Genomic DNA, 12,899 nt, shown 5'->3' on the forward strand with positions numbered 1-12,899 from the left:
CCTGAGGGAACTGCCTGGTGCAGTTGTCAAGTTTCATGTTTGAAAATTCACGAGTGACAGGAGGCGAAATTTCAGGACATGGAAATTTCAGGAGGCCACAAAGATGATCAGAGGGCTGGAGCACCTCTCTTATGAAGACAGGCTGAGAGAGTTGGGGATGTTCGGTCTGGAGAAGGCTCTGGGGTGACCTCACTACAGCTTCTCAATATTTAAAGGGAGCTTACAAAAACGAGTAACTTTTTATTAGGCAGATAGCGATAGGACAACAGATAATGGTTTTACACTAAAAGAGCGGAGATTCAGATTAGGGGTTAGGAGGAAATTCTTCACTGTGAGGGTGGTGAGGCACTGGCACAGTTTGCCCAGAGAAGCTGTGGATGCCCCATCACTGGAAGCCAGGCTGGACGGGGCTTGGAGCAACTTGGTGTAGAGGGAGATATCCCTGCCCATGGAAGGGGGTTGGAAATGGGTGATCTTTAAGGTCCCTTCCAACACAAACCATTCTGTGATTCTATAAAACTTAATGAACCACACTTAATCTCTCGTTTCTCTTCACAGATTATTTGGAAGTAGACACCTTCTGTTTCTCTTGATTTTTTTTTCTTACATATTTTAGTTAAATTATCTTTTTATGCACTGTTTCAGTTATGAGTGGCACAAAATGAACACTCTGTAGGTAGTTGGTTTGTACTGATGAAATTTGACAAGCCAGTAGTAGGAGTTTGCTTAAATTACCTTGTTGGAAGAGTTTGACAATAACAATTTTTTTTTATTATTATTATTTTGACTAACAAGTTATATTGTCTCCTGTAGCATCTTTGCTCAGTTAGTAATATTCAGAGAAAATAAACATAAAGGAAAGAATGAGGTAAAAATAAACAGTCAGAACAAGATGATATTTGTGTCTTAACGAAAATCTACATTGCTGTTTTTCTAAGCACAGTAAGGCTGTAGCAGAGAAACTGTGCATATATATATTACTGCTGATTTTTCAGACTGATGTCTTAAGTTAGATCCATCTGCTTTTTTTGGTGTGAGGGTCATGGTGATCTGAGAGGCATTTTGTTTTGTTTTCCCTAAACTGTGAAGCTAACTGAGCAAATACAATTCCTTGTTGATAGAGAAACCTGCTTTGGTGTTTTTTGGCAGCTATTGTCTGCTTCCTTCTTGTTGCTGAAGGAATGCTGAATAGTTTCATATTAGCATATTCTTCTCTAAAATCCAAACAGTGATGTGGGAGAAGAACAGAGCAAAGATCCCAGAATGATGAAGACGTCTACCAGTAATCCACCAAAAAGGGGAGTGTCTTTAACTCGGAGCCACAGTGTTGGAGGTCCACTGCAAAATATTGATCTTTCCCAGAGACCATCTCATGGCATTTCAACAGTTAGTCTTCCTAATAGTTTGCAAGAAGTTGTGGTAAGCTTGCACACTCAGTTTACAGCAAAATATTGAATACAATGAACTTACAATGAATAAAGTTCTTCTGCTAGCTTTGTCCCATATTCTGGGGACAGAAATGGTCAAGACTAATTTTCAGATTCTTATGACCAAGAAATCTTGGGTGTCTTCTGGGTTCCTTTTGTCTAAAAGATTTTCAAGGACTGCTTCTTTAGTACATGGTACAAACACAGCTGCTTAATCTTAAGCATTCTCTGTGGTAGAATTGAGCTATTCTTTGTCTTTTTCTGCAGTGGAATCTTGTTTTAAAAATAACGCAAGTTCTTCAGCAGACGAAACACTAAATAGTGCAGACAAAACATTGATTCAATGAGTGAAAGGTTGTTCCTTTTTCACATGTTTACTTATAGTTCTCCTCTGTATTCTAATAGGTTTACATGCTGGGTTGGACTGGAGAAAGTCAGAGGACATTGAGAATATTGCATTATTCATACAAGTGAAACTGAGTCCTCTTTTCTCTTAGAGCTTTTTATTGGCAAGAGGCTCTCTTAATATATCATGTACTTGTGATTCAGTTCATAGATAATGTAATTGGATACTTTTTTGCTATATCTATTGCTGCTGGCTTAGTACGAGTTCAGGTAGCTTCAAACTGTGTAGTCAGGAACAAGCTGCATTTTCTTTTTTTTTTTTTCTCCTGAGAGTGTTAGGTGAGCTTAGGTGATTGTTCTGTAAAGTTAAGAAACACCTCAGCAGTAAAAACTGCTGATGCTGTTAAAATTAATGTGTATTCAGTACTTCCAGAGGCTTCTTCCAGATTTCAAAAAAATAGTGCAATGGGGCATTTTCAAGAAAAATCTTTGATTTTGGAAAATAACCTTTTTTTTTTTTTTTTTTTAGGATCCTTTAATAAAAAGACCTAACCCTCTCCCTGTATCTGTACCCTACTTGAGCCCTTTGGTACTGCGTAAGGAGCTTGAATCACTATTGGAAAATGAGGGAGAGCAAGTAATTCATACATCCAAATTCATTAATCAGCATCCCATAATTTTCTGGAATCTAGTTTGGTATTTCCGAAGGTTGGACCTACCTAGCAATTTACCTGGACTAATTCTAACATCTGAACATTGTAATGATGGAGTGCAGGTTAGTGACATTTTTGTATTAGAAGTGAACATACTACAGTAAGCTAAATTTGAAGGTTTGATTTTTTTTAAAAAAAAAAATAGGTAAGTGCCTTCTGAGTAGCTTGGATTAAATAAGAAATGATGTTTTACTGTTTTTTTTTTTTTGTTTGCTTTTTAATATATTACCAGCAGATAAGCTTGTTTTCCACAAAGAATCTTGAAAGATAGAGAGTGAAAACAGCACTCAAATTCTAGTCAAACTATTCTGAAAAAAAAAAAACACAACAACAACAACAAAAAAAAAAACAGCCAGAGTAGATTCATTGAAGGAAACAAGATGTGTTTGTGGAGGTTTAACAGATTACAGCATATTGTAACACATGTTGTGGACTCCATACTTTGGTACATAAAATTTTCAAGTTCTTGGGCAAGATTCATTGTTCTTTTCTGATATTCAGACTCCACTGAGTTTCACTGCTATATAAATAGAATAAAATAATTAGAATAAAATAAATAGAATAAAATAATGCTATCTATTCAATATTTTGCTCTTTCTATTTTAAGGAACAAATGTTTCTACTGTGGAGTGTGCCATGGAATTTTCTAAGAAATGTGGCTGAAAACTAATACTGATAAAATCTAAAGCACATGGAAAAATACAATGCATTAGCAGGGAAAATCACAAGATGGGACACGAAGTTGTGATTACTACTTTAAATTCATACACTATTGGCATATTTTACTTGTCCACTGATTCTTACTGTATTAGTGATTCCAGTGGCATTTAATTTTATAAAATATATAATTTTTTATATTCTTATAAAAATTGAGCTAATGTTTTGACTGACAGCTATTTTTATAATGGAACTAATGGTCCATGTTAGTATGCAAATAGTTTCATTTTCAGCTGTTAGAAAGATGAGCACATTTATGCATACCGAGTCTCACTCAAATCAGAACACTCTAAGATAGACTCTAATAGGTCGTACAAATTGAGCAATATATTTAGTGCACAAAAAATGGTTCATGATACATAATCAAATACTTTCTGCAGATATACAAAGAAAACTGAGCTCTCTTCATACATCAAGCTAAACTAGAACACGCTATTAAATGTTGCAGTGCATGTGACTCTGCTCTTGGCAAATGCAGTTTACATTTAGAAGACATCAGTTGTTCTTATTTGATGTATTCAATATAAGTGAAGTAAAACTATTTTTTTTGTTTGCAAGATGAGTATAAGAACAGTTTTTTGAACAGTAAGCATGTACTGATATTCTTAAAACTTTTTCCCTTTCCTCATGCTTTTAGCTTCCTTTGACATCTCTCGCTCAAGATAGCAAGCTGGTATACATCCATCTTCTGTGGGACAACATCAACCTCCACCAAGAGCCTGGGGAGCCTCTGTATATATCTTGGAGAAATCTCAGTAAGTAAAACAAGTGTTACAAATAAACAGAGTGAAGAGGTTATAGAAAGAAACTGTTTTTTTGTATTGTCTGTACCACCCACCTAGCTGGAAAGCTTTTTTAGTGTGTGAAGCATCTATAGTCTCTTAGGTTCTTAACATTGTTTCAATGTCAAATTATTTGTTATGATATTTTCATGATCTGTGTGAAAAGATATGTAACCTGTTCTTTATGTGCCATACACTTATAAACAGGATGGAAGCATTTGTTCTAGATTTATTGTTAAAAAATCTTCACTCAGTTTGATTGTTTCACTGCAATATCTCAATGTATTTGTACAGAAAGAAAAAGACTGTACTACAAAAGAGTATCTTGTATTTTTAATAAATGAATGAAAGGTTGCAAGTCCCATTAATAAGTACATTTGACAGCCTACTTGGCTGTCATAAAATAATATCCAAGAAAGACTTTGCCTAGTGTAGTTTCGTTTGGAAGGATGAAAAAGCATCATGTGGCAGACTGGTTCTGAGGACTTCTGAGAACTTTAAGATTCCTTTGCTTCTAATCAGCTAAAAGCATACAAACAAAAACAAACAAGCAACCTTTGACCTAACTTCATGGTCTGCATATTAACTTTTAAAGTCAAGGCTAAAAATTAGCAAGAAAAGCAAGAAAAATTAGTTCTTGCTAATTAAAAACGAATTTAAAAAGAGTTGTCCAAAGTGTTCTAAAAGTAAGCAGGCTGATGAGAAAATTACTCAAGAGCACAGAATAAGATGTATTTTCCTCAACTTCTGTAGAAGCATATTAATTTGACTATAATATATTAAAAGCTTCCCCAAAGCACTTAGACTTGCAAGTGCATAAATGTATGCATTTATATACATAGAGGAGCAAAAGACCTGTTTAAGATGTTGTGCTGGGGAAAAAAAAAAAAAAAAAGGCAGTAGCATTGCAGAGAGGCTCTACAGAAAGTATTTGGAAAACCATAATGAATGACAATTTTTTATGAAACTCTCAAGTCAGCATGATTAGTTAGGCTCCTGGCTAAGTCTACGTTTCATTTACACATTATGTGCTTACTGTCTCATCTGTATGTTTTTTTTTATTTTGCCAGTAAACGGACTTTATATCTTCATGAGCCATTGTATTTTTAAAAATAACAGTATTATTCTAGAACTAGGAATGCAAGCAACAAATCGTGATAGTAAATGTCTTGATAATTTTCTTTCCCATTTGATGCAGCTGTACTTTATTTCAATATGTATCCCAAAGTTATCATCAATGAATTTGCAAGTGTCTTTCAGGAAAGGTTTTGATAAGAAATTTGCAAGTGTTTGATTTTTTTTTCCTACTTTTATGTAAAAAATGATCAATTAATTAAAAAATCATTCTAAGAAGGCTAAGCACAGTAATATATTTGAGCTAATAAACTATGACAGGCAACATCCAAAGCTTTTTCTTTTCAGTCTCTTGTATTTCTGTGTCATGTGGGAGTACTTGATGCGTTCTGTCACTTCTATGGTGAAGTAAAGCAGACAAAGCCTTTCTGTGGAAACACGTTTCTGTAGATTGAATAGAGGTTCTATATATATCTCATTTTCTGAAACGCTTTCTGCTTGTTGAAGTGGATTTATATTTGCTAATTTAAAAATCTAAACTTCTGTCTTTACCAGATTCTTCTGAAAAGAGACTGTCCACAGTGGCAGAAGATCAGCAGGCAGTGAACACTTTGTTGGAGAACATCAAACTAAGCATTCAACACAACAATGTTGTTAAGCCAATCCACCTCCTTCTACAGAACGTTAAACCAGATGTGAAACGACAAAGGTAAAGGGACAATCTATTTTTTCTTGCTTTGCACTCAAAATTAAATAAGATCAGACCATAATCACTTCACGATTGTAATTCCATAAGGATCTCTGAGGAATAATATTCTTCTGCGTCTACCAAATGATCTGTTTATTTGTAAACATTTGTTACTCCCCATGTTTACAAAAAAATGTGTTCTGTAGCCAGATGCAAAATTCATCCAAATCAAATGGATAAATATGATTATTTAATCAAAATGAGCATTTTAAAAATTAATTAAAAAAACATGGACACTGATTACGTAGACTTGGGTGGTGTTTCCACACCTAGCACATTAAGTCCAAGGGTGCAGCATCCTGTTGCAGTACGTGGAATGTTCTCCAAACAATCTAAATACAGCTATAGAAATTATACCAACCTGGAGTACTAGCTACTAAAAGTGGATACAGCATGATCCACAAGCAAAGTGAGATTTGTAAATAATGCTGTATGTTTTGCCATTTGCACAGTAATTCAACAAGGTTTTCATCACAGAGCACGTAGTCTGGAGTAAATTATGATAAATGCAAGGTTTGTTCAAGAGTCTATCTTGTAACATTAATCTTTGCTTCTGTGGTTTGTAGGTACTAAAAACAAAACAAAACAAAAGAACTAATCTGCCTAAAGAAGAATCTTTATCAGTTCCACAAGGAAAGGTTTAATATCCAGTTGTTTAGTAGTACCAATTCTGAGATAGATCTTGACTTTCTGAAACAAATAACAAAGTATGGCTGATCGCTGAAATAAGCCTGCTCTCTGTCCTTAACCCTCAGGCAGGAATTAGTTAATAAATAACTAGTGCTGTATTTTACAGTTTTTTTTTTTTTTTTTTTTGTTTTTTTTTCCTGGACACTTTGTGGTATATTTGGTAGAAAGATTTCATAGTCATTGTAACTGCTAGGAGTTGGGGTTAATATAACTTCACGTTATGGAAAATATTCAGGCATGAAAAGACTTTAAGCTACTGATCATGTAGGATCAATCGCGATCATGTAGGATCAATCGCTTTCTCTACAAGCAGGATTAACAGTACAGTTACAGAAAGAGCATAATGGAAGATCAGCCTCTTGAGCAGTGACTTTCTAAACTGAGAATAGTTTTTTCACTGATTTATCCTTCACAATATTTCCTAGGAGTTTTTACAGAGAAATCCTTTTCCTGTCGCTGGTTTCTCTTGGAAGAGAGAACATTGACATTGGTAAGTAAAAATAATAATAATAATAAAAATATATAAGTGGTATGTGTACAAAATATGTGTATACTTCGTATGAAAACTAGTGAAGAAATTCAGCATTTGATCCACAAGTAACTGTTCAGTTGCTGCATTTTTAGAGAAGAGGTCCATGCTGTCATACATAGGTTTTGCTTTTCTGAAAATCTAGTCCAGATGAGGACATTAATTTTCTCTTTGATTGAAAGAAGTAATTATTTTAAACAAAGTTTATAACCTTAAAGCTTTGCCTTATGTCTGAAAACTTGCTTCCACTCCTGCGTATCTTTCCTGGCCCACGTACCCTGTAGTATTGTTCTGTGTCTTCTAGACACCTGCTTGCCACTGCTTCCTGCTGTCCCTTGCTCTAACATTTATTTGGCACTACGCAAACAAGGGAGACTCCCTCGTGGCATGTGATAGGAAATATTCTAGAGGCAGGCAAGCTGCACAGTGCAGTTTGGGCCTCCCCTGCAATGCTTTTTGACATTACAGCCTGAAAATGCTTTTCAAGTTTCCTGGGAGGTTGTATTTTTTGGGGGAAAAAAAGCAAAACAAATCAGTACCTAGTTCAGTTAACATAATCATTTTTTATTATATAAAAATCACTAAAAGTATTTTAATAGTAACAGCAGTGTGCTCTGTACATGGTTTCTTAAATTACTTCAGCAATACTCTTTTTATTTCAGAGGTCTTTGATAGTGAATACAGACTAGCACATAAAAATCTACCAAAGGATGATCTTGAAAAGATGCAGAAAATCGATGCTCCACCAAGCAGCAGAGTTGAGTATTGCAGGAAGTACTTTGGAGCACCTTTTATATAAAAAAGAGGAAAGCACACGCTAAACTTCTGCAAGACGAAAGTAGGTGAACAAACCAGGAGTATGGGGATATATATATATATACACTTTTGAATCCTAGAAGGTGATAACTGAGCAATTTGTCAGTGATTTCATCGATCTACGCATATAACCTTGTCTTTCATCTCATGAGACAGTGTAAAGGATTTTAAAATGTTTTTAAAATATATTAATAGGGTGCGTTGGTTTTAATGATTTATCTGCAATTTCTTGCCTGCATATATTTTTCCTTTTCTTTCCTCAAATCTTTCCCCCAGAATCTCAAGTTGTTCAGAAAGGCAATAATTAAACAGGAGCCTCTAGTTGGTGACTTTCTTAAGGGTCTTCAATATTTGTGTTTTTTAATGAAAAGACCTTTCCTGCTGCAGAATGCTTAGGTTCTTTCGGTACTTCAGTACTTCTTTAGAATGACCTTTTGCATTCTTGTGCAGTATATATGTATGAATGTAAATATTTGAGTCCTCGTTTTGGAAATTGCAATGAAGTTGCCTTTTCAGATCACAGTACCTAAAATTTCTACCCTTCTCCTGACCCTTGTCCCACTCAGTATTCAGAATGATCTTTGACTTGACTTTTTCGTAATGTATGTCTATAGTCATAAAATCTAGAAACTCGCATTCAGATTTCCTATATTCTCTATGTGACAAATTGAAAATCCTGTGAACATACTGCTGTTTTCTGCAAGAGAATTATAGGCTTCTCCAATTAGCCACTTGGAAATGGATGGCTTTCTACAAGTTAGATAGGAAGCTTACAAAACATTAGGATTCAGAGAAGGTTTTCAAACAGATGCTGTCTGAAAACATTATGCTTCATACTGTATGCATGTATGCTTTGAAAATGTCTTTTTCTTGATTTCTTTATGGCCCTCCCCCATGGTTTCATGCTAGCCTGTGGGTTAATTGTTTTGCACTGATAGTCCAAATTTAATATTTCAATTAAAGTGTATTTATAATTGTGGTCGTCAAGGTGTGACTTCACATAAATGAAGTGCTTGAATGAATGATCTGAAGAAATGTTAAATCCATCTTTAGCTTGCATCTTGTAAACTAGATACTTCCTCACCTCACATACTTAGCTTACAACAGTAGTCGTATCCTTGGCAAGAAGAGCCTGGATGTGAGTCTACAGTTTAAATGTTTCTGTTACTTGAGAAATTTGTCAAGATTTAATCCATTTTTTTGCTGAAATTTAACTGAGTAGCTTTTCTGATGGAGTGGTTCTTGGAGAAAGAAGAGAAAAATTTGTAGCATGGTGAAGGAGCATAGCTCAAGCTGTAATCCCATCTGAGTATGAATGTATTTACTTCATACTAGCCTTTCTTAAAGATTTTTATTCTTGAAAATGATGAGGGATGAAGATCTGTCTGAAACAGCTTCCAGCTAAAACATCAAAAGCATATTTTTTTATAACAATGAGACAAAGGATTTGCACTATTTGTGACAAAATATGTTTGTATAATAGACTGACTCCTTGCATTTGTCTAAAAGTGCTGATCCTAAGTCAATATTGGGGATATTGGACGGACAGATTCTTTCCTGATGAAAATGTTGTGCTGTCTCAACAATTAAAAGCAAAGAACACAATGACTTCTTTTTTTGTTCTTTATTCTTTGGGGTTTATGCACCGTTGCTTGCAGGTATCAGACCTATATCACAATGGAAGAGTTGAGCCTGATTCTTCATATTTAACCCTCTTCTCCTATTATATAATTCACATGCACAGTTACATCCTTTTAAACAAAAAGTTTCTCTGAAGCATTCTTCCTGTTTAATACTCTACAAAGAAAAAGGGGCAAATTTCACTCTATAAGTGTATACTGATATTAAATGTACAGCCATACAAGAATGATTTTGAGTGTTGAATGGATAAACAACTATATGTGAGTCACCTTACAAGGAATCAAGTTTTAGTGATCCTTAATTTTCCCAGCTCATTAAATAGAAAAATATGTCCAGTAAGTCCTGTTCTACATAACTGGTGATATTCAGACTGCTTTTACATCCATGGTAAGTAATACAGAAATAAATAATAGTAATAAACCTTCATTTTCAAACAACCTTCTTGTTGATGAAAATACTGATCAGTTGGGCAATAGTAATGGTAGAAACAGTAGATTGTGTTACCTCCTCTAGTGCTAGATGTCAGGCTTTCAGTATGTACGTACTGTAAACTAGGAAAAAGGATACCTGCATGATTTCAGGTCATCTTTGCAGATGGTTGAACTTACTTTGATTTGCTCCTGCATATTGATGTTTCTGTACACTACAAATTAGCTTCTATTCCTGTTGTATGTACCTTGATTTTAGAGTGGAAGAAGTCCTGCATGGAATTATTTGAAATCATGAAATGCCTACTGAAATTAACTCTTTTAATACAGAGGTAAAGGCAAAAGTGAGCACTTACTCTTCTTAATTTCAATTGTTAATGCATAGTTTTCAATAGCTTACTATTCAGCTGGCTCTTGAATGAAATCCATAATTCAAATAAAAAAGGAGAATTCTGAAAATGATTTATTTAGTTATCTTTCAGGTGATAAGGAGATTCTTTTTAAGAAAACAAAACAACAGGACACGTTCACAAAAATTTGAAAGGAATGGGAACAAAGCATTTACTTCTTTAGTTGCTTTCTCTGCTTCCAAGTGCATGATATCAGTTCCTATTCCTCTGACTTTAGGTCTCCTACAAACAGGTGGAGGTTGCAGGTTTTCCTAGACAGATTTCTGAGATGCAAACTTAGATGCTAAAAGGACTATGATCATGCCTAAGAAAAGTCTCCAAAAGCTGTATATGAGTTCATTGCAAACACTTTTGTCTTTCTGAAAATGGGGCAGTAAAGGCCTAATACATTGTTCTCTGCAGTTAGTAACAGCATAATCTTTTTGGGCTTTGTAGGAATTAGTTGTCTACAAATGTTCCTGATCCTGGTAGTCCAAGTCTTGGTTATCTGAACCCATAATGCATAAATTAGTTGGACAAGGGTACTGGGGAGGAGGGAGGTGGATAAACTTGGTCTTGATTCTGTTTTTCTCTTAACTGAAGCAGAAAAAGTAGCATTTTGCTCACTTATAAAATCCTTGCCTCCAAATATTGTCTGTAGTCTGGCAGCTACTTAGCAGCTAGTGTTCAAGGAGGAGATGGGTTTTTGAACATGTTTTATACATTTGAAGAAAACGGTCACAGATCAATATTCCATTCAAAACCTGTGATGTTTGCACAAAATGAGGGTGCAAACCAAACTGTTTACATATGTGGGAGCAAGCTCTTAATGAATTTGAAAGTAAGCCCAAGAAGTCAGAAGGTTTGTATTGGAATAACTAATATCACAGCGAAGCTTCCTTGAATTGGTGTCCTAAGAACGTTCAATTGCAGTCAGGTGTGCTGAGATTTTATCTTGCACCTTTCCCCCAGCTATAAAACAGTTACATACAACTTGTGTGCTTATATCAAAGTACCTATTTTTTTGTAGAATTAAAACAGAAAAATAGGAGTCTTAAAATTTTAAAATCAGGATTCTGAAAGATTCTTAATTATGAATATATTCTGGCACATGACCAACACATAATAACTTTGGAACCCCAGCGTGCATAGGGGATTGCTATGGCTGCAGTATTGGCACAGTAACAGGTACCAGCTTTCAGGTGTTAATAGAAACATCTGTATGTTATTTATAGTCATATCCTGTCTTCACATTTTATATAATTCCAGCTTAGAAAATAAAAGTTTGATGGAAAGTATTTAAATCAGCATGTGTGTTTTAAACTCAGTTTGTTTTGCAAACAACTTAGTCATAGTACTAGTGGAATTTCACATTGGCTAAGCTCAAGCTACACTGCACTTATTAATGAGTAATTTTATTCCACTGTAACTGTGAATTGATGGCTTTTTGTATTGCTGCAGTTAGAATAATACACCTTCCTTTGAATTTACTGCGTTCCTTGAATAACTGCAACATAGGTGCATATTTTCAAAGTGTATATTAAATTAGATCATAGAAATTGTATTTTTTAAACAAATTATTAAATACAAGTAACTGAAGAATCCACTCATTTTCTCTTTTTGAAGTTACTTCAGTGCAGATAACTTTATTTCATTAAATGGTAAGCTGGACACCTTGCAGAACTATACCTTTTCTTTCTTCTAACTAATAAAAACTTCACAGTGCCTTCTATGTTTCAGCTTTTCTTTAAAAAATAAATAAACGAAACACCCTTGTAACTTCTAAATCTTGAAACTCAACTTCTGAATTGGACTGTAGTTCTGTTTCCTACTGTGCCGTGTATCATTATGCGTATGACGAAAGAAACAGATTGTTTTACACTTTTGTTTTTCAGTCTGCATCAATCAGTGGTGCAAATTAAAGGGATTGTTTGATGTTTTTAGAAGCACATTGAATTCCTCCTAGGAGTTTAAAATAAACTGTCATGTAATGAGGATGAAAGGATGTGGTGTGAATAAATTATGAATTTATGGAGTTGGGGAGTTTTCTATAATGCAATAAAATTTGCACTGGTTTAGAGTTGTTGAAAAATGGCATCCATTTACTGTGCTTTGATTAACGAGTGTTTCTGTGATGTTTTTGAACACGTGACAAATGTTGTTGCTTGAGATTAAAAGGGCACTCTGCATATTCTGAATTTTGTATAGATATTCTAGAGGAATAAACTTTTTTTATTGTATTTCACAAAATAAAGTATGTACAAATCCTTTGTGAAATTTCACTTGTTCAGCTTCTTTTACCATTGGACCCTACCTCCTTGATAGAATTTAATCTTAAATGCAAATTCAGCTTGTAGTTGGGCAAAACCAGAGACTTTCAATTGGCTCATTGGATTTTTTTTGCAGAGCATCTCAGATTTGTAATGGTGGGAAAGAGCTGGAGCAATTGAGGCAGGGCCGAAGGAAAGACAAAAGGCAGGATTCTCCTGGGCAGATTTCGTTCATGACAGAGGATGGCTCTGAGGCACCACAAGGGAGCCATATGCACATAGCAAGACCAATAAAGGCAGAGAAAAATGAAAAACGGGCTGATGGAGGCA

At 34.8% G+C, this 12,899-nt stretch overlaps 1 protein-coding gene across 3 annotated transcripts in view; it reads left to right on the forward strand.

Annotated features, from left to right (window-relative positions):
• Nucleotides 1-12,576, forward strand: part of DENND4C (DENN domain containing 4C) — a 73,656-nt gene extending 61,080 nt beyond the window's left edge. For all 3 annotated transcript variants that reach the window (XM_035309403.1, XM_035309406.1, XM_035309405.1), the window contains 6 exons: nucleotides 1,230-1,419; nucleotides 2,302-2,547; nucleotides 3,840-3,957; nucleotides 5,614-5,767; nucleotides 6,922-6,986; nucleotides 7,688-12,576. In XM_035309403.1, the coding sequence (XP_035165294.1) occupies nucleotides 1,230-1,419; nucleotides 2,302-2,547; nucleotides 3,840-3,957; nucleotides 5,614-5,767; nucleotides 6,922-6,986; nucleotides 7,688-7,824 (910 nt within the window). In that variant the 3' untranslated portion in view covers nucleotides 7,825-12,576. The remainder of the gene's footprint in view (nucleotides 1-1,229; nucleotides 1,420-2,301; nucleotides 2,548-3,839; nucleotides 3,958-5,613; nucleotides 5,768-6,921; nucleotides 6,987-7,687) is intronic.
• Nucleotides 12,577-12,899: the final 323 nt, after the last annotated feature.

The sequence above is a fragment of the Oxyura jamaicensis genome, chromosome Z (assembly GCF_011077185.1).
Source record: "Oxyura jamaicensis isolate SHBP4307 breed ruddy duck chromosome Z, BPBGC_Ojam_1.0, whole genome shotgun sequence".
Lineage (NCBI taxonomy): Eukaryota > Metazoa > Chordata > Aves > Anseriformes > Anatidae > Oxyura > Oxyura jamaicensis.